General features: G+C 30.7%; 1 protein-coding gene across 1 annotated transcript; it reads right to left on the bottom strand.

Annotated features, from left to right (window-relative positions):
• Positions 1-244: 244 nt before the first annotated feature.
• On the bottom strand, positions 245-26,803 carry LOC145331799 (fatty acid CoA ligase Acsl3-like). Its single transcript, XM_080176639.1, has 30 exons — positions 26,689-26,803; positions 26,236-26,322; positions 21,826-21,874; positions 21,268-21,320; positions 20,703-20,796; positions 18,806-18,851; positions 18,176-18,216; positions 17,521-17,572; positions 16,773-16,844; positions 14,339-14,396; positions 13,696-13,756; positions 13,324-13,394; positions 13,089-13,150; positions 12,546-12,627; positions 12,235-12,314; positions 11,941-12,011; positions 11,219-11,287; positions 10,823-10,908; positions 10,481-10,567; positions 9,674-9,751; positions 6,718-6,797; positions 5,751-5,793; positions 5,307-5,367; positions 4,998-5,042; positions 4,438-4,521; positions 3,306-3,375; positions 2,960-3,033; positions 2,327-2,412; positions 1,780-1,846; positions 245-1,255 (listed from the first exon to the last, which is right to left on the bottom strand). The coding sequence occupies exons 1-30, from the start codon at positions 26,799-26,801 to the stop codon at positions 1,133-1,135; spliced, it is 2,145 nt and encodes a 714-aa protein (XP_080032765.1). The 5' UTR covers positions 26,802-26,803; the 3' UTR covers positions 245-1,132.
• Between the last annotated feature and the right edge of the window lie 700 nt (positions 26,804-27,503).

Below are 27,503 nucleotides of genomic sequence, written 5' to 3'. Positions count from 1 at the left end.
AAATCACAAACTATTTTAATAAAAACAATATACATCTATAATACAAAGTAGCTTGATGTCTGTCCGTCCGTCCGTCTGTCTGTCCGTCCGTCCGTCTGTCTGTCCGTCTAAAGCTTAAGATCTCAGTAACTGCTGAACCGATTAGGCTCTGCTATTCAGGGAATATTCCTACTGGTCCTGTGATGATTTTAAGCTATTTTCCTGGGGGGTGGTACCCCCCCCGGCCCCCCCCCAAAAAAAACCCACCCCCTCCCCCCAAAAAAATGTATTTAAATTTTTTGTAAAATCTCAGTAACCACTGAACTGACTGGGCTCTACTCTTCAGTGAATATACCTACTGGTCCTCTGGTGGTTTTAAGCTATTTTCTTGGGGGATGGGACACCCCAACCCCCCCAAAAATAAAAATATCACAACTTCCAAAATTTTAAATTTTTTTTTGTAAACAAAAATTGGGGCGGGAGAACCCCACTGCACAATGGGGCGAAGCTCCCATGAATCCCCTTCCCCCCCAAAAAAAATTAATATTTTTTTTACAAATTTAAATTTTTGTGTATGCGAACAACCTGGGTTTAATTTTTACAAATTGAATTTTTTTTGCATACAACACACAACTGGGGTTTAATTTTACCAAAGAGTAATTAAACAAAGAATAACTTTTTTGAATATTTCTACTTGGGAGGATTGACTTCCCATTACTTCATAGGGCGATGCCCCTAGAGGCTAGGAGCGAAGCCGCTATTATTAAATATACTAAGAAGAAAAATAAATACTAAATCATTTAGGAAGCACAATTTCTTTATAATGAGCATATGTCCGTATTTTCTAAACACAAAACTTGTAGGCACATTTAAATGATTATGATGGCTATTATCAAGGATGTCCAATGAGGGGGATTGGGGGAAAATACACATTCACAGAACAGATTAAATCTAAAATTTGGAAGGGGGGAAGGTATTACACTTAATTTCACTTCGCATGAATTATCCTATTGCTTTGAGTCTTAAAATAATTTTGAATACAATGAAAATTTGGCATGTAAAAAAATAGAGTGTTAAACCTTCTGTTAATATGTCATATTTGATGCGCTTCGCTTTTACTCTATGGATATTATCATCCTTTTTTGCTTTCAATTTAATTGGCATAAAGTTTATCAATATCTTCTTTATAAGTAGCTACAATTTCTTTTCTCTTGATTTTGAAAGCCGCAGTGACCAGTCCAGATTCTGGTGTCCATTGGTTGGAACAAATAAACACCTAAGAAAAACATAAGAAGTAGAGAAAATCTAGAGACACATTCTGTAAAACAACCAATGGGATAACAGTGGAGGATAAATGGGTTGAAAAATTGTACAGATTTTGATAAAGAATTTCGTTTTCCATAACTCGTATATAAGTAAAGGTATTTGCCTGCTAAAAATCCCTTTTGAAGTTTGATGAGAAATGATAAAAATCTATTTATAGTATGTCTATTATATAAGACTAGTATGAAAATCAGCTTAGTTCTATGAACATAGAATTTTCATTGAAATTACTTTATTATATTAATTACAAATAAGAGGAAAAGTATCTATTAATGACAGAAGGACATTTATAAAGGTTCACCAATAAAAGAGGGCAAATTTTCAATAATGTTTTTGAATGAAATTCTTAGAAATATTCACATCACCAAGCCTTTTATTGCACAACCTTTGTATAGTAGCTCATTCTATCTGACGTTGATTACTAACTCTAGAATATCCTAGCTATAGAGTAGCTGCCCTGCTACTGTAAATAATCACCTTTGTTGGAATTTCAAATTTCTCTAGCCCCGACTTTTTACCGTGTTCCATTAACATCTTTGCTATCCTTAAATATAAAAATCCTTGTTAATCCAAAAACTAGAATGTTGACCTAAAAATTTTATTATTTTAAAATCTTGAAAATTTTAAATAAAACTTTTCCAGTATGGATTCAAAATCGATAAATGTAAATATATTACGACCGGTTCTCAGCCATACTAAAAAAAATATGTTTAGCATCGTCTTATATGCAGTTTTCTAAGGCATCTCGGGGCTAAAATAAACTGGTTTTGATCTTATAATTGTACATTTTATATCCGCAGAAATTTGTTTATAATACAATGCAAGAAATAAAATAATAAAATAAAATTAGAACAAGTTTTGGAAGCTCGTGCCATGGGACTATATAAATGGAAAATTAAAATTCGAAAATTCAACTGAAAGTTTAAACCGGACCCAAAAATGGCAATCCTTAATCCAAACAGGCTTGCATTTGACGCCTCGTTGCGGCTGACGCGCAGCTGCCGAGCCCTGTTGATAATACTACCTGTCTTTGACTGCCTGTGACTCACATACAGCGGTGAAATCTGAAGTATCTACGCCCAATTCTTTAGCCACGGCTTCTAGCTGGCCCTAAAATGAGAATAGAAGTCAGTTTTATTTGTCATAGCTAATTATTTCGTTAACTTCTGAACTGATTAAGTTCTCAATTTTATGAAATCTTTAAATAGTCCAAGATGGTTTTAGGCCATTTTACTTTTAGATCTAACTCTATGGATGGTTTTAGGCTGATTTTAACCTTCACTACCCCTTCAAATAAAGAGCCCATCGATACTAAGGGCACAGCCGTTAGTTCAATAGAAATGAAAATAAAAAAAGGCAGTTAGCTTTAATAGAAGCAGGAACATATTTTTAACAGTTTTTCACAGCATTATAATTTTAAATGCAGACAAAGTGCATTATTGAGTAGATGCTTATTAGTTTTGGGAAACTTTACTTAAAATTCCACAAATCTTATGATCTATTTCATATAACACTTTAAAAATCACATTTTTAAGGAGAGTATGGAGTTAAAAAAAAAAGTCTATTTATGGGTCTATCGATATATCTACAGCATCCATCCATCTATCTGTCTATATATCTAACTATCTACATGTCTAGTATCTATCTATATGTTTACCTGATTAGGGCATACAACAGCAATGGTGTGATATTTCATAGAATCTCCATAGATACAAAGATTTTCAACAACTGCACAACACAATTTGCTCTTTAGATTTTTCAGATTTTTTCTCCATGCAATCAAAACCCTTATATGTAACATTTGCCACTCCCCCCCTTTCACTTTGTAGCTTCTGACAGGTCAAGGGAAGATTTTGGGGGAGGGTACGCTGCCCATAAAATATTTGTTTCTGTTTTCTTTTTAAACCAAAGAGGGAGGAAGTCGAATCCCCCCCACTCAAAAAAATGAAAAGTACTCCTAGAGGCCGCTAAAACAAGAAAAAATAAAAGAGTATAAATTCCTGGATGATTTTTAAGCTGGCTCTCAACCTTTCCAAGACTCACATACTCGCCATGCTGCAGTTTCACTAAATCCTGGAAATAGATATAATCTAGATATACACTCTTTTAATCACCCAATAGGATAATGCTTGGGGAAAAATATTATCATATTATTAGTTAGAAAGTGAACAAGTTTGTTAGGAAAAGACAGTTATTTCTTCATTTCATTTACAGAATGAGTTAGCCATAAATAGTCGCATTTCTTAGGATAAACCTTTTCTTGGATAAATTATATAATTTAAAAATGCGCAACATGAATAGATAGAGTAGAGGGAATGCCTTTATTCAAAACAGGCAAAAATCATTACCATGCACAGTAAGATTGTGTACAATCAATGGGTCAGATATCTGCACAGCATTAAGTTAGATTTGGTTCAGCAACGGGATTCATACATGATTAAAACGACATACAGGCATTTTTATAGAGTAACTGTACTCTTAGTTTAATATTTTCTTTCATAGACAAAAATCTGCTGCTTTCTCAAAGTTTTGAAAACTCATGGAGAATTATCTACAGATGAACAGATTAAAACCAAAACTGGTGATTGGCCTCAGAGTGCCTGTTGAGGAAAACAGTAAAAGTGTCTAACTATGACGTCAGAAAAAATTAACAATTAACCAATAAGAAGCCAGTATTCACTGTGGTAAAATATATAGCGGCCTCTCATTGGTTAATTGCTCATTTTTTCTGACGTCATAGTCAGACACTTTTACTGTTTCCCCTGTTGAGCACTTACCCTTCCCCATTTAAAGAAAATTAAGATAGAAAAGAGGGAAGGTTTCAAAATGACTATTCCCTATAACCCCAAAGAAGGGCCTAAACCTATGGGCCTTTAAATGCCCTGGCTAACCACGTGGGACTACCTAGTATACAATTTAATCTAACCTGACTTGAAGTAATAAACTAACAAACAAAAAAACCTTTCTCCTATTATTTTAACTAATATATTGTTTCAATAATAAGGGTTGGGTTTCAGTACTAAAACAATACCGAAAGTAATATGCCCCATAATTTATATGACTCTTAGACCAACAAGAGAACCTAAGAATTTTGGTCTATTTAAATATCTGCAGACAACTGTTTCCATAGTTTACCTTTTTCCTATCAATAATTTTAAGAATTCCTTCTCTGTCAATCTCGCCAATATCTCCAGACTTGAAAAATCTTGTTCCATTTTCCTAAAAAATAAATAATTCTGGTGTGTATACTAGGATCGGATATGTTTATAACAGCTAGCTTAATATGTCTGCACTTTCCAGGGGAGTTATATGTCATGATTAGTTTGTGGAATTTGGGAGACAGAAGTAAAAGCTTCCAAGGCACCAACTATTGCATTGAAAACAATTAACCTTTTAAATTACACAACCATTGTAAATGCTATAATGAGTTGGGACTAACAAATAATGTTTTGTATCTGGTATTGCAGTAGTAGGTACACTTAATTTATGATGTAAATTGGGCCCATAATTGTACCAAACAACATATTTAATAAAAATTAATGGAAATAAAAATATTTCAATTAATACCTAAACTAATGGCTTAGACAAAATAGTCTAAAACTAGTTCAGGATAACCATGAAGCAGTTCTTGATATCTTAAGGAACAACAGAAAAAAAATCCTACTTTTTTTTCCAAAATTACAAAAAAAATGAACCTCAAAATATTCTTCAGCAGTTTTCTCAGGATTCTTGAAATATCCCTAGGATTCATAAAATGATAATTTTAAGATTTGTTACTCATGATTTCAATTGTAAAAAAAGTTTTCTATGAATTATATTACATATGATAATGGACAATAAATTGCTATTAATCCCCTATTATGATAAACTTATGTAGACTAAAATTATTAGTTGAAAATTCATTAAAACTACCCAAAGTTTGTGGGACAACGAATAAGAATGTGGTTATAAAACTTTGGGTACAATTATAAGTACAGTCCAATGTCCCCATCCATAATTTTTACCTTTGAAATAGATTTGCTTCCAATGACAATTTCTCCTCTAGGATTAGGTTTGTCAGTGACCCTTCAAAAAGGTATCATACATTATTAAACACAATGAAAATATTTGTATGTAACTATCTTTATAGGTAAATTCTACTTAATATTATTGCTATATTCTATTCTATTATTATATTTATTTATTATATATAAATTGATAAACCTAAATTGAAATTTTAAAAAAAAGATTATTGTAATTTATATGTAACTAGCGGCTGCGCCCCTAGAGGCACTTGAGGAGGGGAGAGTCGAATTTGATAACCCAATTTCTTATTTTAAATCTATTCTTGATTTTTATAAATACACTTTAAATCTACTTGTATGTATTCCCATCCATGATTTTTTGTGCTTCGCTACTTATGGATGTTGTCATCCTTGTTTTAGTACAAGCCATCTATCAATCTTCACCTATAGTTTCCTTCTTCCCAGTCTATCAGTCGAATTTCACATCCTAAAAACATATTATTTAACATTATCAAAAAGAATATTGTTAGAAGTTTATCTGCCATATATGTCAGACTTTGACTTACTAATGTGACAAAATTATTATAATTCCAATATTATACCTTAATACTATAGGATTCGTCAAACAAGAATTGGTATTAATGAAAATATTTTACTATATTTAAATCACAAGCAGACCTATTCATTATTGACTTTAGAATGCAAAATCTTACATCATGCAAATAGTTTCTGCCTTTAAGATTTTACCTGTAAATGGTAGAACAACCAGGCATTATCTGAAATCTGTAGATAAACAACTAGTAACAGAACACCTTACCTGCATAGTTAGACCAACTCTGGACCTTTGAATACAACCAGCACCAGAACATAGTAACTGAAAATGTTGAATCATCCAGACCCACCCTGGAATCTGTAGGCTGGCAACCTTCAGCAGAATATTTTACCTACAAATGGTGGACCAACCAGACCTGTTCTGTGGTCTTCAGACAGGCAACCTTTTATAGAGATGTTTATCTTCAACCAGATCCAATCCAGAATCTTTAAGCAGACACCCATTTTAAACATATCTTACCTGCAATTGATGGACCAATTCAGGGAGTCTAGGCAGACAAACAGTGCAATAACATTTGACCCACAAATAGTGGACCTACCAGGCCTACACAGGGGTCTTTATGCAGGTAACATATTACAGAAATATTTACCAATTTTTCAACATCTTACCTGTCAATGAAACGCCAACCTGGGAACTCATGGTAGGTAACAAGTGAAAGATTATGTTACCTGCAAAAAGTGGACCAAGCAGGCCTACTCAGGGGTAACATGTTACAGAAATATTTACCAGTTTATTAACCTGTAAATAAATGGACAAACTTGGAACTCATGTTAGATAACCAGTGAAAGATAATCTTACCTGCAAATGGTGGACCAACCAGGCCTACTCTGGGGTCTGTAGGCAGACAGCATGTCCCAGAACAACAGGTCTCTGTCATACTAAAGAAATTAAAATGGTAAAAATAAACACTGCCATTAAGGGAAGGAAGGGAGGAGGAATAGTTTTGTATGGGGGTACAAAGTCAATCATAATTATGGGGTACATTAATTTATTTTCCATTATTTTATGTCTTATGTGTAAAAGAGAAACTCAATTTGGAGAATCTGAGTAGAATCTGTATTTATAAGTCTTTGACTGACAGACAGGCGCAGTAAATGAAAGAATAAAAAGAGTATTATTATCTAAGTTCTAAGTAAAGTACAGTAGGGCAATAAATCAAATAACAATACAGTCTATAAAAGTTTTCAAAATAAATCATAAATTTTATTGCTTAATCTATTAAGGATTAGACATCAGGTTAAATAAACAAGACTGCATAGGGTCATAACAATATACTCAATTACAAAATAAACCTAGATTATTATATTACTTATTTGCAGAATAACTTCCTTTAAAATTGGTTTAATATATTGCAAAATGAAGTTTCAAATAGAATGGGACATAGAAAAAAGGGACTCAATCAAGTTAAAGAAGCATTGATAAAAGATTTGGGATAATGTTTTTAAAAAAAATATTTCCGTCTGTTCATTTAACTCTGCAAAAAAAACTCTTGGGTTTCTGGATAATTTTAGGGACAAGTGACCAGGATTCTGATAAACAATTATGAGTGAAAATTTCCCCACAAAACACTTCCTTTTTTCACCCCCTTCTTACCCACTTAGTTACAGAACAAATCAAGTTTTACGCCAACATTATGCCACACAAATATCAAAATTTTTAGCAATTTCAAATAGAATTAATTTGTTAAATCATAGCCCCTGGATAACTAAACTTTAGAATTCATAAACACTTTATAATAACCTTTACACAAGGTTTTATTGGTAGTGTCTTCTACTTAAATTCTTTATATCTGTAGTAATGTTACTTCTCTATTATAAGTGGCTGTCCAACTTATGGACAAGTACAACATTCAATGTAGAGAAAAAAGCCTGTAAAACTGTTTTATTATCATCTGCTTTATATTGCTGCGCTACTTAAGGACACAAGTTTCCTTGTTTTTTTGTCTTCTTAATGTTTAGTCTAAATATTTCTTCTACATTTTTATGGCCAGAATCATATTGTAATGACGAAATTTGTCTTATAAAGATAAGAATATTCAAACTTAAGAAGAATAAAAACAAAGAAAACATCATTCGACCAAGGATGATACCTCTTCAAAAATAAAAGCAGAAATCAAAATTGTTTTACAGTCCATCATTCCCTTTAGCTTTGAGTATTAATCAAACATCATGAATATCCTATTCTTCAATTTCTGTTTTCTGAATTATTTCAAAAAAGGCAATTTACACAAAATACCATTTTGAGCACAGATAAAACCCTCCCACTTATTTCTCAGCTCCTATAAAAGATAGACAGCTATAATATTTATGGATTAAACAAGTTCACATTCTACATAGTACAAGTAAGTTTGTTTCATCAAGATTAGCCTGATAATTGGAGTGCTAGATCAAATCCTAGATTTTTAGGTTTTTATGATTTTCTGGATTCCTTTTCAAGATTGACAGCTTCAATTTTCAGGGTTGAATATGTTCATATATTACATATTTTCACATAGTTCCATTAAGATTTATTTTTTTTGATTGGGGTGCTAGATCGATACCTAGATTTTCAAGTCATATCCAATCATATTTTTTGAGCTTCACAACTTATGGATGTTGTCATCCTTGTTAATTTATGTCTGGTAAATTTAGATTATATTGTATACTGGATTTGCCTGCATAGTTAGTGAATTGCAGGGTTAGACTCATTTGAATTAAGATTTTCACACTAAAAATAAATATTCCATATAAAATCAAAACCCTAACCTAAAACTTATTAATATTCAATAATATTCTAGTTATTCATATTTTTGTTCAGTAAATTGTAATCATGAATGCACAGCCTTACCAACTTTCAGGGGTCCATAAAATTTAGTTAGATGAGGTTACAAAGATAAAAAATACCTTTAATTAAGGTATAATTAATGATTTGGACTAAATTTGTTAAATAGTTGCAAAAATAAACATTTCTGCATGACAGATATATTGACGCACAAGCCTTCAAAAAACATCAATTCATAATATGTATTGTGATGTATGTATAATTTTTAATTATTTGAACTTGAACGTCATTGGCAAACATCTTTAAATATTATCTATTAACAAACAAACTCTATATGCTCTGACGCCTGAAAACTTTGTAAACAATTATATCATTTATTTAAAAAAGAAAAGAAGTTGAGCAACAATAACAAGCATAGTTTTCATGAAATCTAAACAGATAGACAAACACACTATTAATTCAACTTTATCTACATCCTTGTAATATATTATATGTTTATCATATGGTTTTATTGACAGTTATTTTGGGTAGAAAGTTATAAATTTGTTAAATTTGATATTTTTTTTCATAGAAAATCTCTTTTTTATTCAGTAAAACCTAATTGAATTCAGAGAATACAAAATCCCAATATTTCAACAATTAGTCATCACAAGAACGCCCAAGGGATGTGGGTGAGAATTACAGGTAAAAAAAATTGTGGAAATACGTTAGATTACATTTCCCTCCCTCAATATATATTTGAAGCCCCTAATTTACCCCCAACCTCCAAAAAAATATTATAAAAGCTAGGACATCCTTGAGTCATCAAGCTACTTCCTTTTTCAAAACTTCTAAGTAAAAACAGCAAAGATAAACTAATTTGTAAATAAGTCACAAATGAGCCCACTGTTTGTCCAAAGTGCTACACAAGTTTTTCTATCTGTGCATACCTATATACAGAGAGGTAAATTCCAGAGCAAAGTAGGTTCTCAATATTCTTACTTTCTATGTTTACCTGTATCCCTGTGAGGTCTCCAGATCCAAGCATGTTCTCACAAATCCTTCAGTTGCTGGAGACAAAGGTGCTCCGCCACTAAAATATTTTGATTAATTTTAAATCTTAAAACTCTTAATATACTTGTTGTTAAACTGACGAATTAAAGGACGCCTGCAAGAAATACCATGCTTTAACTGCTGAAAGACTGCCACAAGTAGACCCAACACCACAAATTTAAAGCCTTCAGCTTCAATAACAAAAAAGTTCTAGCCATTTCAAAATAGCATTTTATGTACAATGAAATTTTTGAAAGATTGGCTACAGTACACTCGGTACAACGCAAGTTAAACTTAATTTTTTTAATGATTTTGACAATAACAATGGGTATTTTTATTGTAAAAATATAATTAGTTACTGGAAACCTAAATTTATGACAAAAATAAGCTTATAATTTTGTTTCTAGGCCACGTAGTCTAATTTCAAAGTTTTCAACATGAACATTGCAATTCTTTCAAAATTTTCATTGTACATAAAATGTCATTTTAAAATGCCTAGAACTTTTTTGTTATAAAAGCAGAAGGCTTCAAATTTGGGGTATTTGGTCTACTTGTGGCAGTCTTTCAAAAGTTAAAGCGTGGTATTTCTTGCAGGCTTCCTTTAATGTGTTGTTTTTTTTAAAAGCTTCATTGCACTCTTGTTTTATTGCAAATAACAGGCTGCTGTATCTCTAGTAAAAAATTCCAGATGAATATGACTTTGCTGGATGAGCCCATAATAATTATAAAAAAAAAATAAACAACTCTGTGATGTCATTGTTATATTTACCTGAGAATAAATCTGAGTCTACCCCCCAGAACTTGTTTGATTGGATTAAAGAATATTCTGTCCATCAATGGAGTTTCATATCCTTGTCTGAAAAATAAGCAACAATTACTTTTTTTAAATTAAAATTAATTCTATGTATACTGCAGACTTAAACCTAATACATCAACAAGCAATAACTATTTTCATATAAATGGATATTTAAAGAGATTCTTGCATAAACTAATAAAATAATTCTTGCAACTGGCTAAAGAAAGATATTACCCATCCCCCTATGTGAACAATAATTCCTCTTTTACAATATCCATGTATTCTATATCCATTTTTGTAAATAGTTTTACTTACTCTCTCCAGAATTTCTTGTATTCCATGGCAAAGCTGAATGCTGATTGTAAATTTGGACTCTTCTTTCCAATGACGTCAAGAATATTCTAAAGAAAAAAATTAAATTCATTCTCTTATATAAAGTAGTGGGCATATTTTCTTTATATGCTAAGATCTTGCTAATCCCCAAACCTATTGATTTTTTTATTGTATAGAATCCTTATTAAGTTCCAGGGATAGTTTATGCTAGTGCCGCAATAATTAACGGGTTTTGCATATAGATTTGAGATGGGAATATAACAACCACCATTAAGGCCACTGCATAATATTATCTAATGTTAAAAATTAAGTAACTTTCTATCTAACAAATATCCTAGAACTTAGAGACAAAGCCACATTTAAGTAGATAATTTATACCTTATAAATTCTATCAAGCATAAGAGGAACTGCACACAATATTGTTGGCCTCAACAAACTTGAATCACCCTAAAACATTATTTATTGAAGAAATAAAAAAATTAAAGAATATCTATCATTATCTATTCCGTCTTTTTCAATAGACAAATGGCTGACTGTATTATTAGTTTCCTTTTCATTAGAACCAACGCAACAAAGTTGTGCCTTTTGATGATATGCAAACTTTATACCAATTTTCTGTATTACATTGAAAAAGAACTATTAAAAAAATTACCATTATCTCCTAAACTTCAGTTTATGTGTGAAATGTTATATAATTAAACTGAATAGATAAGATATTTATTTGTTTTTTTGCAAACTTGGCATATGAATTATGAAACAGTTTTAAAAGAGTTCAGTGAATATTTAAAAGGTCAATTAAAAAATGAATATCCCATTCTAATATTCTAAACTCCAGAACCTTATTAACTTTAAGAGAAGCCAATTGAATATTATTGTCTTGTAGTGAAGCTACTCAGTCTGTTTGTATGTAAATTATGTTATATATGGATATTTCAAATTAAATTCCACCTATACCATAACTTACATACAAACAGACCACGTAGCTTCACTAACAGACAATAATTAAACAAATAATCCTTTCTTTTATATCTACTGCACAATTTTTATACTGGTACCTATTTCTGAAGATAAATATATTTTTGTACAATTTCACTTCTTACCTTTTCTCCTCTTTTAATTTTTGATGCATGATCATTCAAAGTGTTGGGGGAAGAAAAACCAATGGGAATTCCTAAATAAGATTAAGTATGTAATAAAGTAGAATATTGTTTCCAGTATAGCTTTGAAACTTATTGATATCCATTGAATTAAAGCTATTTCTTAGCCATACTTCAAAATCATGTACAGCATTGTATTTTAGACAATTTTACACTGATCATACCTTTAAGTTTGAATTTGGAAAGTGAAGCAAACCAATTGAAGAAAAAAATTATAAATAATTAAAAAAAACTAACCCATCATAGCCATAGTACATTCAGAGCACAGCTCAAATATATGAGCCAAGGGTAGGTAGGCGATGTACATGTCACTTTTGCTGAAAATAAATTAATTCTAATCTAGGTGCTTTACATAATATTAATTGAGAAGCTGATAAACATTGCCAAGAGGAAGTTACATTTGATTAGAAACTTTCAAACTAATGCAATACTTTTTTTAAACAAGACATAAGTTTGTTTCATTTATTTTGAGGGAATTTATTTTCATATCTTTTCCCCACAGAGGCAAAGTAATTGCTATATTTTTCTCTCAAACTCCTCTTGTATACCTGTTAAAAGGAATCAAATGGAAAATCATCATAGCTGTGTTGACAATATTATTATGAGATAACATCACTCCCTTTGGATTGCCTAAAGAGATATATTTGTCAAAAGATAGATGGAAAATTCTATAGAAAGATACACAGATAGGTACTTTAAAAGACACACCAAATAAATTATTGGAAGAAATATAAAAAAGATTAAAAGATCATTAAGGACACATTAAATAACTCAAAATAAAAATATAAAAGCCTAGTTCACAAGACATAGGTCGACCTGCGAAAATTTTAGGTTGACCATAAGAAGCTTTAGGTTGACTGATTTTATAAAGGCATTTGTTAGTTGTACTTGTTTAGGTTGACCTACAGAATAAATTAGTCGACCTCTAAAAGTTGTTTATGAACTGGGCAAAAAATTCATTATGAGATACACAAAGATAAAATGATATATATAAATTATTTTTTCTAAAAAATTGAATAGACTGTTTGTTCAATAAACCGATAAATATTCATTGATTTCTAAACAGGTTATTTAGGAAAAGAAGTAAATACCTGTACTACCACTGGTGTACATGATAATAGCTATATCATCAGGTCCAGGTTCCACTACATCTGTGCAATGATATACTAGTTAATAAAGATTTTAAATCAATTACAGTAATAGATCAAAATCTGAAAGATATATTAAATTTTAAAAGTTTTCCCCTGATTTTTAGGATAAAAAACAAATGTAACTTTTGATTTTAAAAAAAAATTCAAAATACATTTTAACACAAAGTATATTCCTAGTGTTTGATCATGATTTTGTTCTTCACCAAGAGCAATAACTGATTCAAATGCACTTACTACAACTTTTTCCTGAAAATAAGATTTGTTAAATAAAAGAAAAATTAGTAAACTTTTTAAATGTAAATATGTTAAACTAAGAAATAAATTTTGACAATGTTTAATTGGTGACATATTAACCAAGCTTTTTGTCTCCTGATATATCTTAGGAAACTGACATATTTAATCAAATATCAGTACAATCACATACACAAACAGACATACAACCAACCTGCCTTTTGTATTAGATAAGTGCAAGGCATAAGTTGCTAATTATTATATTCAAACTTAAGTCAACTATTAGAGTAGCTACACTTAAAAACAGAAATTGAACCTGTAACATTGAAGAATCTGTATTAAAGATTGGACTCTTAAAATATATCACCGTTTCAATGCTAAATTATGAAAAAAAAATCAAAATTGATTAAAAGCTCATAAGTATCTGACTTAAATCTATTTAATCCTGTTCTTACATTTCATAGTGACCCTTTATTGAAAATTTTGCTAGACATGGAGGCAAAAATTTGAAAAATTCTCTGAACCTGCTTAGTTACAAAAAAAAACTCTCTGAAAAAAAGCCCTTTACTTTTTGATTAAAACAATATTTCAGACTTTCAAGATTTGCCTATATTCTCCATTAACTAAAATTTTTTTATAATTGTTAGTTTCCACATTTGGCTGCCAGGATTTTACATTTAAACAGTAAAACCGAATTTATTTGAGAGATTTTTAATATGAAAATGGGTGTTTTTTTATTGAAAAATAAAATCAGTTACTGGTATTCTATTTTTGTACCCAAAATAAGCGTATAATTTTACTTCTAACTGCTGTAATTTGATATTGAAATTTCTTATATGAGAGCTAGATAAATTTAAAAGATTATAAACTCCTTAAAATTTTAAATGCCTTGTTAATTTTGGCCAACATAGTGACATGTGAGTAGCTAAAAACCAGGAGAGTATGGTTAAAAAACTTACTTAGGACATTGGGAAATCATTTTGGCCATATTATCCATCAGATCATGGGAAGTTATAACTAAAATATAAATAGATTAGTTTTCATGAAACAAGGATGACAACAGCCATAAAAGCAAAGCTCTGAATCGATAGGACAAATGGATATTAACACTTGTATAGTGTCTGCACTGAATAATCTGAATATAAATGAATAAGAGTTAAAGCAAAATTGTGAGTAAATTTGTTGAAAAACTTCTTGATACAGGATTATGTTTATGAACATATGTACATTTCTAGGACTTGATTATAGAGTTGCTTTGCTTATTATATTGTACTTTGTTGTCCCAGGAATCAATGTACCAAAATTAGAACAATCAGATAATTAGATCACTTAAAAATATGTTGTTAAAAAATTTAACAAGGATGACAACATCCATAAGTAGCGAAGCCCAAAAATTCATGGATGGGAATACAGTTGTTTTCTTAAAACGACAGGAGATTCAAAATTTTAAAAATCAGACTATATACATAAGAGAAATGGAAAAATAAGGAAAAAATATAAAATAGCCAAAAACCTGCAAAAAGGCAGTTTGACTGTCATGGTTATTTTCTTTAAATGACAGGAAATTTAATTTTGATATCTATAACTGAAAAAATTTTGGAAATCAGACCATAAAAAAGATATGGAGAAAAATGTGAAAAATACAAAAATAGCCTAAAATCTGTTTAAAGGTAGTCTGACTGTCATAGTTTTTTTTTTAAATGACAGAAAATTTAATTTTGATATCTGTAACTGAAAAAATTTTGGAAATCGGACCATAAACACCAAAGATATGGAGAAAAATGTGAAAAATACAAAAATAGCCTAAAACCTGTTAAAAAGCGCTCCGACCGCTATTGATGTTTTATAGTTAATTGTGCTCCTTATTAATATGAATGTTGTCAAAAAATTTCAGCATTCTATCTTTTATAGGAGCTGAGTAAATCCCATTTCCCCCATAGTGTTACGGACTGATGGACTGACTGTCTGACTGACTGATGGACTGACTGACAAACAAAGTGGATTATAGAGTAGCTTCGCTACTAAAAATCAACATGTTTAAAATGTATGTACCAACATTTTGGTAATGATTATAGAGTTGCTGCGCTTTCTAAATCGTACCTAACTACCACAGTGTGGGCAATCAGCTTAATCCTTGTATTCCAGAGGGAAACAGCATGAGAAGAGAGGGGGTGGGCAGAGTATTATAACAGCATCTTTTTGACCATTGGGGAGTGGAAATTACTGTGGTACCCAAAGTATTATAATAGCATCTTATTAGACATTTGGGACTGTAAATTAAAGTGGTACCTAAAGTATTTAATAGCATCTTATTGGACATTGGGGACTGAAAATTAGTTAGTTACCCAAAGTATTACAACAAATTCTTATTAGACATTGAGGACTGTAAATTACTGTGGTACCCAAAGTATTATAATAGATTACTTATGATACTTTGGGTACCACAAAAATTTACAAGGATGATAACATCCATAAGTAGCGAAGCTCAAAAAATTAGGAAGGGATATCAGGAAAAAATTTAATGTAACATACAATAAACATGAAACTTGATAACATAGGAAAATCAAGAAACCTTTGAAATCACGCAACCTTTAACCCTTAAAAATCTAGGAATCGATCTTGCACCACAATTAATAGAAAAATCTTAATGAAACTTTCTGGAAAAATGTCGAATATGAGCAAATTCAATCCCTGATAATTTCAGCCATTTCTTACAGACAGACGGACATTTCAAATTATAGAGTAGCTTCACTACTAAAAATATTTATATCGTCTTTCATATCATATTGCTCAGATGCGTTTATAATACAGTAATTTACAGTCCCCAATGTCAAGTAAGATGCTGTTATAATACTTTGGGTACCGCAGTAATTTACAGTCCCCAATGTCCAATAAGATGCTGTAATAATACTTTGGGTACCACAGTAATTTACATTCCCAATGTCTAGTAAGATGCTGTTATAGTATTTTCAGTACCACAGTAATTTACAGTCCCCAATGTTCAGTTGCTGTTATAATACTCTGTCTACCCCCTCTCCCATTCATGCCTTTTCTCTGTGGAATACATAGATTAAGTTGATTGCCCACACTGTACTTTCTAGCAGTTTCTCAGTCAAAAAAAACTACCCAACCCCCTTATTTTAAATTTTATTCCAAATTAAGCGGGGGGGGGGGGGGTTTGGTGCTCCAGTCTTCACATGTAAGCAAGCACCTAAAACGAACCTAGTAATAGTGTCTAACTTTTTATCTTCGTGACGAAACAAAAATCCATCTCTTTTTTAGGGGATTCCTTTCCCACCTCCCCTCTCATCCTTCGATTTTTGTTACGTCACAAAGGTAAAAAGTTAGACACTAATACTAGGTTCACCTAAAATGGACAATCACACAACGTACCTGTTGTCACTTCTGTTTCATTTATTCCATGGGCAACGGCTTCCACTCCAAGATTTGTGTACAAAGTACAAACTAGAACAAATATTTAATAGTAAAAGGCTTAAATGAGAACTTTTTTGAAAGCAATTTTACCCCACTCATAGTTATCAGAATTTAATGATTAATGGCTTATTTTCTTAGTTTTCTAATGCAATTAATAGAACAACAAAAAAATATTTCAGTTTTTATTTAAAAAGTACATTAAAATCTGAAATTTAAAACTTAGGTGTCAATATCTAAAAATGGTTTTAGCACATTTTTCTTATGCTCAAATATTCAACCTTTTGCAAGAATAGCTGCTAAACACTGCAAAGTTGAGATATAGAGCTAATACAATCTATACATTATGGACATGTACTAGAACGTATCAAAGTTTGAAGGTCATATCTCAACTAGGGAGGGAGTGCTGGCCGCCCAAAGTCAACAAAATTGATTTTTTCAACAATTACTCAACAGAATTCAAAAAGTAAGGTGTCAAATTAAAGATCTTACTATTTTTGTTTATAATGGCAATTTTCTTGGTTTTTTGTTGCATTTTAAATTAAAACCAACTTAATTTTTTTAAAACTTAATTTACTTCAAAATAAGAGGTCTACACAAAACCGATTGCATATCTAAACTCTATGGATCATTTTACATCTACTACTTACTAAAAGCACCAACTAGCTACTTTTTTTTAAATCACAAAAGTTAGGACACATTCTTTTACCTGTTATATTCTGAGAAAATGCCCCAAATGTGGAAACTATCCATTCTTGTCTGGTCAAAAAATATTTTTTTGTCTATTTAAAATCTTAGTCTTAAAAATAATTTTGTTTCTGGGTGTGAAGTAAAGTAAAGTAAAGTACTAAGTATTGATTGCAGTTGTTAGGTTTAAAACCAGTGCTCAACATCGCGCCTCAGCCGTACATAAGTTTCAACTTTAAACCTCTTTGTGTTTAAAAAAAAAATTTGAAAAGATGGATTGTTTGTGGGGGGCAGTTTTAGACATCCAACTGAATTTTTAAATTATGATATGACAGTGTCGTTGATGCTTAAGAAAGCTGGCGAGCCCTGTTTTAAATTGAGCTAAAGCATGATACAAACTTGAGTTGTTAATGCTATGTTAAAAGCTTAACACCAATAGGAACAATAATAAAATGAAAATTAAATACTCTTAGATTAAAGGCCTAAAATTGACAGTGACACAATCCTGGACAGGTTTTATGCCATTTAAAAAATAAGAAGGCGCTTTTGCTTCTTGTGAGAAATCACCTTGACAAATCCTTTTTTTGTCAAAAATATCTACATACCACAGTACTAATCAACTTGTTGGCTATTTTGTTTATGATATTTTATTTTGATTTTATAAAGTATTTCTTCCTTGTTTCTGCATAAATAGCCAACTTGTCTCCTGGTTTTAATCCTGTAAAATAGATACCTAATTAAAATCTTCCCAATACAGCAAATTGTTTTAAAAATTTTGTAACCTATCAAAGTAATTTGTTAGCCTCCCATAATCATCAAGACCAGTAAACAATATAATAATAATTTGTTGCAATTAGAATTTTTATCTTGACTATTTCAAAAAATAATGGATTAAAATAATAAACTGAGTGAAAAAATCAGATAAAATCAAAAAACCTTTTAATATTTTGAAATTGTAGTATGACTGACAGTCTGACGAACCAAGTAAATCAAATACTAGATACTGATTGGTATGGAGATCTTTACTAAAAATTTAGGATGCTGTACGTTTGGTGCAAAAAATGGGGACAATTTTTAAATTGATTTGACGGGGCTGTTTATTTACGTCACAAGTGAGGGGAAAGAAAAGGGAAGGAGGAAAGAAACCCCCTAGAAAAGAGATGGGGGTATGACGTCACACGCCAAAACAATTTTAAATTTGTCCCCATTTTTTGCACCAATACGTACAGCATCAAAATTTAGCTGAATAGCAGCTTAAAATAAACAGATGGACAGACAGACAATGTAAGATCTAAATATGTTGTTACCTAACTTTCTGAGGCCCCTGCCAAACTTTAGAGAAGTGTCATAAGCCTAAAATTAATATCTGGTTTAGATGCTTTGTTGTTTTAGTGTCCACTTATCTATATTACAAAGAAGGATGTTGTCCTGTCTGTTCGTCTGGGTGTTTATTTTTGTGTGGATTGTGGTATCCTCCCCAAAAAAAATTATAACAAATTCCTATAAAAAGCTTTACTGTAAAGGAGAAACATATCAGTTCGGGGGTTAGCAAGATCCTTTGATACACACACATAACAGACAACCTGTTACTTTTATATAAGAAAAGGCATAATTGTTAAACCCAGAACCACTTCATTATGCAATCTACATTTTCTTGGATATTTTGTCTATGGTAGTCCATAAGTGTACAGCTTTACAGTACATTGTTTCTATTTGTTAAAGCAACACATATGATAAAAGAAAAAGATTCTGTTTAAAGTAAAATGCTTATATTTCAATCAAAATCTATATTTTTGTATTTTATACCGATCCACTTCATTATGCAAATCAAAAGAAAATCGATGGGAAAACGTTTGTTTTGCACTTTTCTCCACTTTTAAAAAATGATTATGATAAAATAACAAGTTTTTAAGGGATCTATGCATTAATTATAATGAAAAACAGTTTAAGGTAGATTTTAATGATTTTTCTAAATAATTAATAATTGAAAAAAAGAAATTCTATCCCTATCACTTTAGAGGACAGCTGCCGACCCCCAGTCTTATGGATGAAGCTAAAAACATGTTAAAGATAAAAATTACCCTGAAAAGTATACAAAAATGTTTTTTGATTTTGAGGATGATGGCCTTTAAGATGCTCTTACTGGTGGTGATGGTGAGCTAAATGTTATCAAAGTGCATGCCCATGATGAAAACTTATATATTAAACTATGGTTCAATTTTTGTAGTCATAGCAGCCTCCAGCCAAGCAATATTAAAAAAGAAAAAAATTGCAACTTTAATTACTAAAATTCATTAAGTAAATAATGTAGTTTTTAGATAATGGTTATATTTCATGTCGAGAGGCTCCACTGGAGGCTGCTATGACTACAAAAATTGAACCATAGTTTAATATATAAGTTTTCATCATGGGCATGCACTTTGATAACATATAGCTCACCTTGACCACCAGTAAGAGCATCTTAAAGGCCATCATCCTCAAAATCAAGTTTTTAAACACATCAAAAAACATTTTTGTATACTTTTCAGAGTAATTTTTATCTTTAACATGTAATTAGCTTCATCCATAAGACTGGGGGTCGGCAGCTGTCCTCTAAAGTGATAGGGATAGAATTTCTTTTTTTCAATTATTTCTTATTTAGAAAAATCATTAAAATCTACCTTAAACTGTTTTTCATTATAATTAATGCATAAATCCCTTAAAAAATTGTTATTTTATCAGAATAATTTTTTAAAAGTGGAGAAAAGTGCAAAACAAACGTTTTCCCATTGATTTTCTTTTGATTTGAATAATGAAGTGGATCGGTAATAATTAAAAAAATATAGATTTTGATTGAAATATAAGCATTTTACTTTAAAAAGAATCTTTTTCTTTTATCATATGTGTTGCTTTAACAAATAAAAACAATGTACTGTAAAGCTGTACACTTATGGACTACCGTAGACAAAATATCCAAGAAAATGTAGATTGCATAATGAAGTGGTTCTGGGTTTATTACTTAATTTTTGCTTTATTGTGGCAGGTGTCCTATTTTTATTACTACAAATCCTTTAATGTGTCATTTAACTTTAATAGTTGCACTGAACAAACAAAATCAACTAATTAATCCAAAATCTTGTAAGATTTTATTAAGTTTTATAACTTTAAAGAAATCAGGATTCGTATTTAATAAAAAAAAACATTAAAATACATCTCAAATTATACCTCTTGATAAGAAATCCATTTATAATTCCCTAATGATAGCTTTTTGAAGATTTTTCCATTTTTCTGTTGCTCGTCCTCCTCTCCAAACACCTCTCTTGAAATACAGTTATTTTATTTGGACTATTTTATGGGAACAGAAATAGTTATATATTGCATGCTATACATGATTTTTCAGTATGACTGAGAAATGGTTCTAATCCATCAGACATTTATTAGTTTTGAAGCCATGCTGGAAAATAGATTCTGTTCCCTTTCTTGTTCCTTTGGCAATACAGATTATCTTTTAGTAGTGGATACCAAGTTGTAAAATCCATAACATAAATAAACACAGAATAAAAAACTTTCATTCTACCATTGTTAATATGCTTGTATTATATGTATACATTGTAAAGTTTTTAAAGGTTTGTTTTATGTATATTAAAAAATCATGTGATTTACTTGCACTAAAAATATAACTATCTACAAAAATTATTGCTCAAAAATTTCTAAATATTTTTGTAAGAATCATATAAAACAACTTTTAATGCTTTTGGATTAAAATCAGTACACTCTGATGTGTGTTTACCTTGTTCCAAAACAATTACCATCCCCATTTTTCTGTGTAGAATACTTCCAGGCCTAGAATAAATATCAATTAACTAATGGTTTCGCCCCTAGAAGCCTTTAGGGACACTTGATGGGGAGGGGGGGGAAGTCAACCCTCTCCCATTTTCAATATTAGTTTTAAGAAGAAAAAGTTTAAAATAATATATCTTTAAGGGGGTTATGATTTATTTTTTAGGGGCGATTTATTTCCCTTGAAAGAGTGAGGTATTTCCAAGGACCCATGGGAAGCTACATTGTAAAGAAGAACCATATCATTTCAGCCATTACCAAGATACTTCACTACACACTTTTATATAAGGTTGATTTTTTAATTTACTAAAGAAATACCTTCTTAATTAATTAACAAATATTCATTAAAATTGCTTTCACAATTTATTTTTTTTTATATGAGATTGGAAATTGTAGTTTTTACTTCTTCTTTCTAAGCCAAATTCACCAAATTTGTAAAGCATGTTTATGGGTTAGCCGTAAAGAAGGTATAGGCCAAAAAAAATACTTTTTTTATTCAAAAAACTACCTTAAATACAGTATTCACTTTTGCTTGAAGAACAATCTCATTGTAAGGCCTAAATATAAAATAAAGAAAAAGGTGTCATTAAAATTAATTACTATTTCTCTATTAAATACATATGTTTACATAAATATGTGTTGCAAATTGAATATTATACATTTAAATAATTTTTTTTCTTTAACCCTCACCCTCCCGTTCAAATACCTACATTGCAGTGCCCTAAACCCAAAGGGTTACCCTGTATTCATTTTAACCTAAGTTATAATACAAACAAACAACAAACTAGCATCCCTTTTTTACATTTAAAAAAAAAATAAGTGAAGGGGGTGGGGGGGGGCTGGGTGCCTGACTTGGCAATTATTAGGTAAACCTTATCTAATTAAAACCCTTCATCTTTAATTTTCTGACAAAAAGTTAAAAGATTACAAAAACAATTTGTAGCAAAGCATAAAAAACATGAATTGACAAATGAATCAAGCAAAAGGTCAGTGAACCTAAAAAGTGAGTAAGAGAGTAAGTAAAAGAAAGACAAAGAATAATAGAAATCACAAGATAGGTCTTTAAAAATAGTACATTCACAAAAAAAAATCAGCAATCTATCTTCAATAACATAACAGCAGAGAAAATTTAAAATAAGTTAAATTAAAAAATAAGACTTCTAGTCCTTTCATCTTTAAACCTGAAAATCCCTATGAACTCTAATTTTGAAACTATTACCCACAACACCTTCATGAAAAATATTTTTATACCTTTTGACCCAAGGACTGGCAGATTAAGTAAATTGTAGAATGGATGCTTTTAGGAAATGGTACTTTCACAAAGGAAATAAGTAATCTATCTTCAATAGCAGGAGACAAAAAAAGTTGCTTATATCTATGAAGACAAAAATCCCTTAGAATGACAGGAAAACTAATTTTGATACTATTAAAATATTAAAAATCTGTGGTCTTGTTGTACTAGTAGCTGTCCTATTTCCCCAATAGTATTACAGACTGACAGACAAAGTTAGTTATAGATTAGATTTGCTATTTACAAATGAAATTACAGAGTAGCTTCAATCCTAATAAAGTGTTTATGATTTAATTTATTATCATTTAATGTCAAAACAATGAGATGCTTCAATATTTAAAGATAAGAAACAATTAGAAATATGGACAACAATGTCCATGGGTAGCAGAATTTAGCAAAGAAATATAATATAAGAATAAACAAGAAGTAAAGCATCCATTAGAAGCTAAGCACAAATTAATAGATTGACAAAAGGAAAAAGTGAATCCAGGAAATGTTATGTGGCCATTAAAAGGTAAGAAGAAAAAAGAAAATAAAAAGAAGAACATAAGCATAGAAGATGTCAAGAATTTTATTTTGCATAACTCATGGACTGGCATACAAAAGAGTTGTATACAGCATTAAAAAAATAAAGCTAAAAGGCTGCTTTAAAGCAGTTGGACTGCTATAAATGTTATTTAGCTTAATATACTCCTTAATTAAAGATGTGCAAAAAAAATGCGGACATTTTTAAAATTGTAATTGCGCGGCTTACTTCGCATACTTACTCGCAAGTCAAGTTTTACATCAGAAGGGACATTTTAACACGTAGCTCCTAAACTAAACATAGCACAGGAATTGTTTTTTGTATTTCGTAAAAATAGACTTCTTTGCAGTTTTAATGGTAAGCATAGTATTTTTCTACTATTAACACAATTTCAATTTTAAAAATGTCTGCATTTTTTTTGCATACCATTTAGGAGAATCTTCACAAGAAAAATCAAAGGTCTAGCATCTTAGGAAATCTCATTTTACACATTTAAGCCTTCTAACTTAAATATCAAAAGAGAAAAAAACTGTAGAAATTTGATGTATTACAGACGGACTGACAATCAAATTCAACAATAAATTAGATGCTCATTGTTAAGGAAAATCTTCACTCAAAAAAATAAGAATAGTTGCTTAGTCTATCTAATTTTTAAAGCAAAGCTTTTCTATAATTAGGGTCCGATCATAATGGTTAGCTCTTTTTGTTAAATTAGACATGTAAGAATTTCAAACTTTCAAGTTTATTTCAAAGATAGGTACAATTTAGAAAGCGTAGCAACTCTATAACCGTTACCAGAAAGTCCATAAATCCATTTTAACATGTTGATTTATAACCTTTATGACAACAATTTTAATGTTAAATAAAAATCCTGTCTTATTTTTTAAATACTGATTCTATTACAGTAAAATAAACTGTTATAAGTAAAGCATCTCTATAATCAAGTCTTAAAATTGTAATTATGTCCATAAACAGTTTCCTGTATTTCAGCAGCTTTGCAACAAATTTGCTGTCAATTTTGCTTTGACTTATACATTTATATTCTGCTTATTCAGTTCTGACACATACATGTGTAAATGTTTGTTTGTCATATCATTTCAGAGCTTCATTTTATGAATGTTGTCATCCTTGCTTTGGTACTTAAAAGTAAGGGTGATGAAAGTTGATTGCAGTGCAACAAAAAAATGTATTTTAAAAGGTTAATTTATCAGATTTAATGCAAAATATTTTTGCAGATAATTATATCTTTCCAAATAAAAAATTAATGTAATTTGAGTGATAACATTACATAACTAAATGTACTAAAGGTCAAGAATTTAAAGGATAAATATTTTTTACGTTATAAAATTAACTGAGCATATTTTATTCTACCCTTGAAGGGCTCTACAAGATTGCATGTAGTTCCATATACTTTATTTTTATAAAAAAAAACAATATTTAAACTGTTTAACATAAGAAAATGTGTTCATTTAAAGATAAAAACTAAAAAACTTTTGTTTGTTTATTTGATACTAGTGGCTTCGCCTCTAGGGGCTTTGCCCCATGAGATAGTTTTTTTTTTAATTTTAAAAATCGGGTGCTGCGAACCATACTCCTCCCCTAAATATATTTTTTTTAAGGGGGGTGAAATTTTATTTTTGGGGGGGTTGGGGTAGATATACCACACTTTTCTGGGTTCTTGCCAAGTCAAGTATCAACTGTGGGGAATACCAAAGGATGACTCAATGAAAAAATCGCCAAAAATCACGCCTTTGGCGGCGAATAACAGCTAAACGGTCAGCCAGAGGCGAATCAAACATAAGTAAAGAAAAGTCCGCTTCAAAAAGTTGTTCAACAGCAAAGAGATGCTTAAAGTCTCTAAAACGACTCCTTCCCCTCCTTTGAGGGGAAAAACGGAAAAAACGCGATTTTCAAAAGTATGCCCACTTCGTGGGTGTGCGGGGCACTGAACCCGTCACCCCAGGGTCACCAAATATAAAGTCTAGGCGGCCCACAATGCTGAATTTTCACCAAGTGAAAGTCTTGTGTCATTATCTCTTATGTGAAAAAAGTTATTAGCCGTGGGCAAATTTCAAAATGTGATTTTTATTAAATGACCAGCCTGTCATTTCATTAAAGAAATCCATCAAAAAATCACAATTTGAAATTTGCCCACGGCTGATAACTTTTTTCTCATAAGATATAGTCGGTTTTAGCCGGATCAGGCTCAAATTTTGCATTGAGTTATCCTTTGGTATTCCCCACAGTTGATAATTGACTTTGCAAGATCCCAGAAAAGTGTGGTATATCTAGGTTGGGGGTGTCCCACCCCTCAAGAAAATAGCTTAAAACTACCACAGGACCAATAGGTATATACCCTGAAGAGTAGAATCCGATTGGTTCAGCAGTTACCGATGGAAGGACGGACAGACAGACAGACAGACGGACTGATAGACATCAAGCTACTTTGTATTATTGATTATGAAAATTACTGAACCTTTTTTAATAGCAAGCATAGATTTTGTATGATAATAAAAAGCTGTTGCGTCCGTTAAATTTAAATTTGGAAGGTATGACTTCAATTTTTTCATTGCCTTATGGTTTTACACACCTCTGGTAAATCATTGTGCATGCCACTGATCAAAAGCAAAGCTTTTCTATAACTTGGGTCAGTCTGTCTGACTGTAACAGATAGATTTTATTGTTAGTTAATGCATGTTAGAATTGTCCTATTAATTTCAAACTTTGCATGGTGATTACTGTAATAGTTAGATACAATTTCTTAAGTGTTGAAACTTTACAATAATTACCAGAATGTCCATACACTTATTTAAAACATGCTCAGATAAAAAAATTATCTTATTCATCTGATTTTTGTAATACTGTTTATAGGACAGCAAAGTATAATATTATAAATGAAGCATTTTTATAATCAAGTCATAGAAAAGTATGTCATTTATTTCAGCAGTTTTGCAGCAAGTTTACTTATAATTTTAGTAAAACTTTTACATAGAAAATATATTTTTGCTTGTTAAGTTCTAAATCTCTAAAGTGTTATTATTTGTTTATATTATTTGCTTCACTTTTATGGATGTTGTCATCCTTGTTTTAATAAATCTTACTTGTTGTTCTCAGAGAAACTCCTCTTAATTCCATAGGTATTTTCATTCTGAACTGTTTTTTCAAACTTAGCTTTCTTGAAATCATAACTGAAAATAAAAAATTCCATGATTCTAAGTGACAGATTGTGTTATAAATTGCTTTTCCTTTTATTTTGTATGATTAAAGTATTCAAGGCATTTAACATTTTTTGAGGGGAAGGATGAGGAGAATAAAACTACCCCCAAATCTCAGCAATTTACCCTATGTATAACTATACTTATTCTGATAGGGTGGTTGTGAGGGGGTGGATGGGTGAATACATCTACTTTTTCTTATTTATGCCTTTTAAATAATTTTCAATAGAGTTGGAAGAATTACAATTTTGTATTAAAGTATGAAATTCTTAGGATTAAAAAATGGAAAAAAGTGTTATGTGGGAGGGTTCAGTTAATTTGAACCTTTAATATACAAACCTGTGTTTAGGGTCCTTTTTCTTGAAGAATAAATAGTGAAGTATAAGATGTATGGGTCCAAGTATAATGTCTAAAATGGCAGAGAGAACCCACAATGATAGTTTAATTGCCATATTTTTCTGAAAAAAAAAAATCTGCATAATTTTCCTCAGTTCAGAGTATGACCACTGGAACCCCTCTTCTCTTATAGTATAAAAATATGAAAGGAAGTCAGAGAATGTGCAAATTCACAGAAAATAACATGGAGTGCTTTTAAAGGATTTAAAAACCTTGAGAGGAAAGAATAACAGTGTTAAAGAGAGTTTTTCCACTTTTTAAGCTTGAAATGATTGATAATACCCTAATTTCCAATTAGGGGAACAGTGTGGTAGGGGGGGGGGGGGTATGGCTAATCCTTCATTATCTCTCCATCACTACAGAGCTCCTCTTTTCTCAACCTCAACTAAACTAACCTTGGCAAAAAAACTAGGTATTATTCTTTAAAACACCCTTAAAAAGTTGTACATATTATGAGATATTTCAGTACACACAGACAGTCACACATCCTTCCTCTTTATACAATGATTGAAGAAGAGTTGTTCTCTACAGCATTTTTGATTGAGCTTGGCTTATATATAAGTCACACTAACCCCCTCCCCCCCCCAAAAAAAAAAGTTTTAGAATATATTTAATTGAACCCTTCTGCTATAAAAATAATCCTAGTTTGAGGTAGCCTGAGATGTACAAAGAAATTAATAAAGCAAATTATTTTAAAACTATGGTTCACACAATTTCTTAATCCTTCCTTCTTTTAGACAATAGAAGAAACCTTTTCT

Source organism: Acartia tonsa, chromosome 11 (assembly GCF_053477335.1).
Source record: "Acartia tonsa isolate MP-2025a chromosome 11, ASM5347733v1, whole genome shotgun sequence".
Lineage (NCBI taxonomy): Eukaryota > Metazoa > Arthropoda > Copepoda > Calanoida > Acartiidae > Acartia > Acartia tonsa.
The sequence above is the reverse complement of the archived record's forward strand: the minus strand, read 5'-3'. Positions and strand labels throughout refer to the sequence as shown.

Coding starts and splice junctions, on each gene's coding strand:
- LOC145331799 (XM_080176639.1), bottom strand. CDS start 26,801: ATGGCAATTAAACTATCATTGTGGGTTCTCTCTGCCATTTTAGACATT. Junction 13,757..14,338: donor ATGATTTCCCAATGTCCTAA/GTAAGTTTTTTA, acceptor TTCATAATTTAG/CATTGAAACGGTGATATATT. Junction 10,568..10,822: donor TACAAGAAATTCTGGAGAGA/GTAAGTAAAACT, acceptor CTTATTTTTCAG/ACAAGGATATGAAACTCCAT.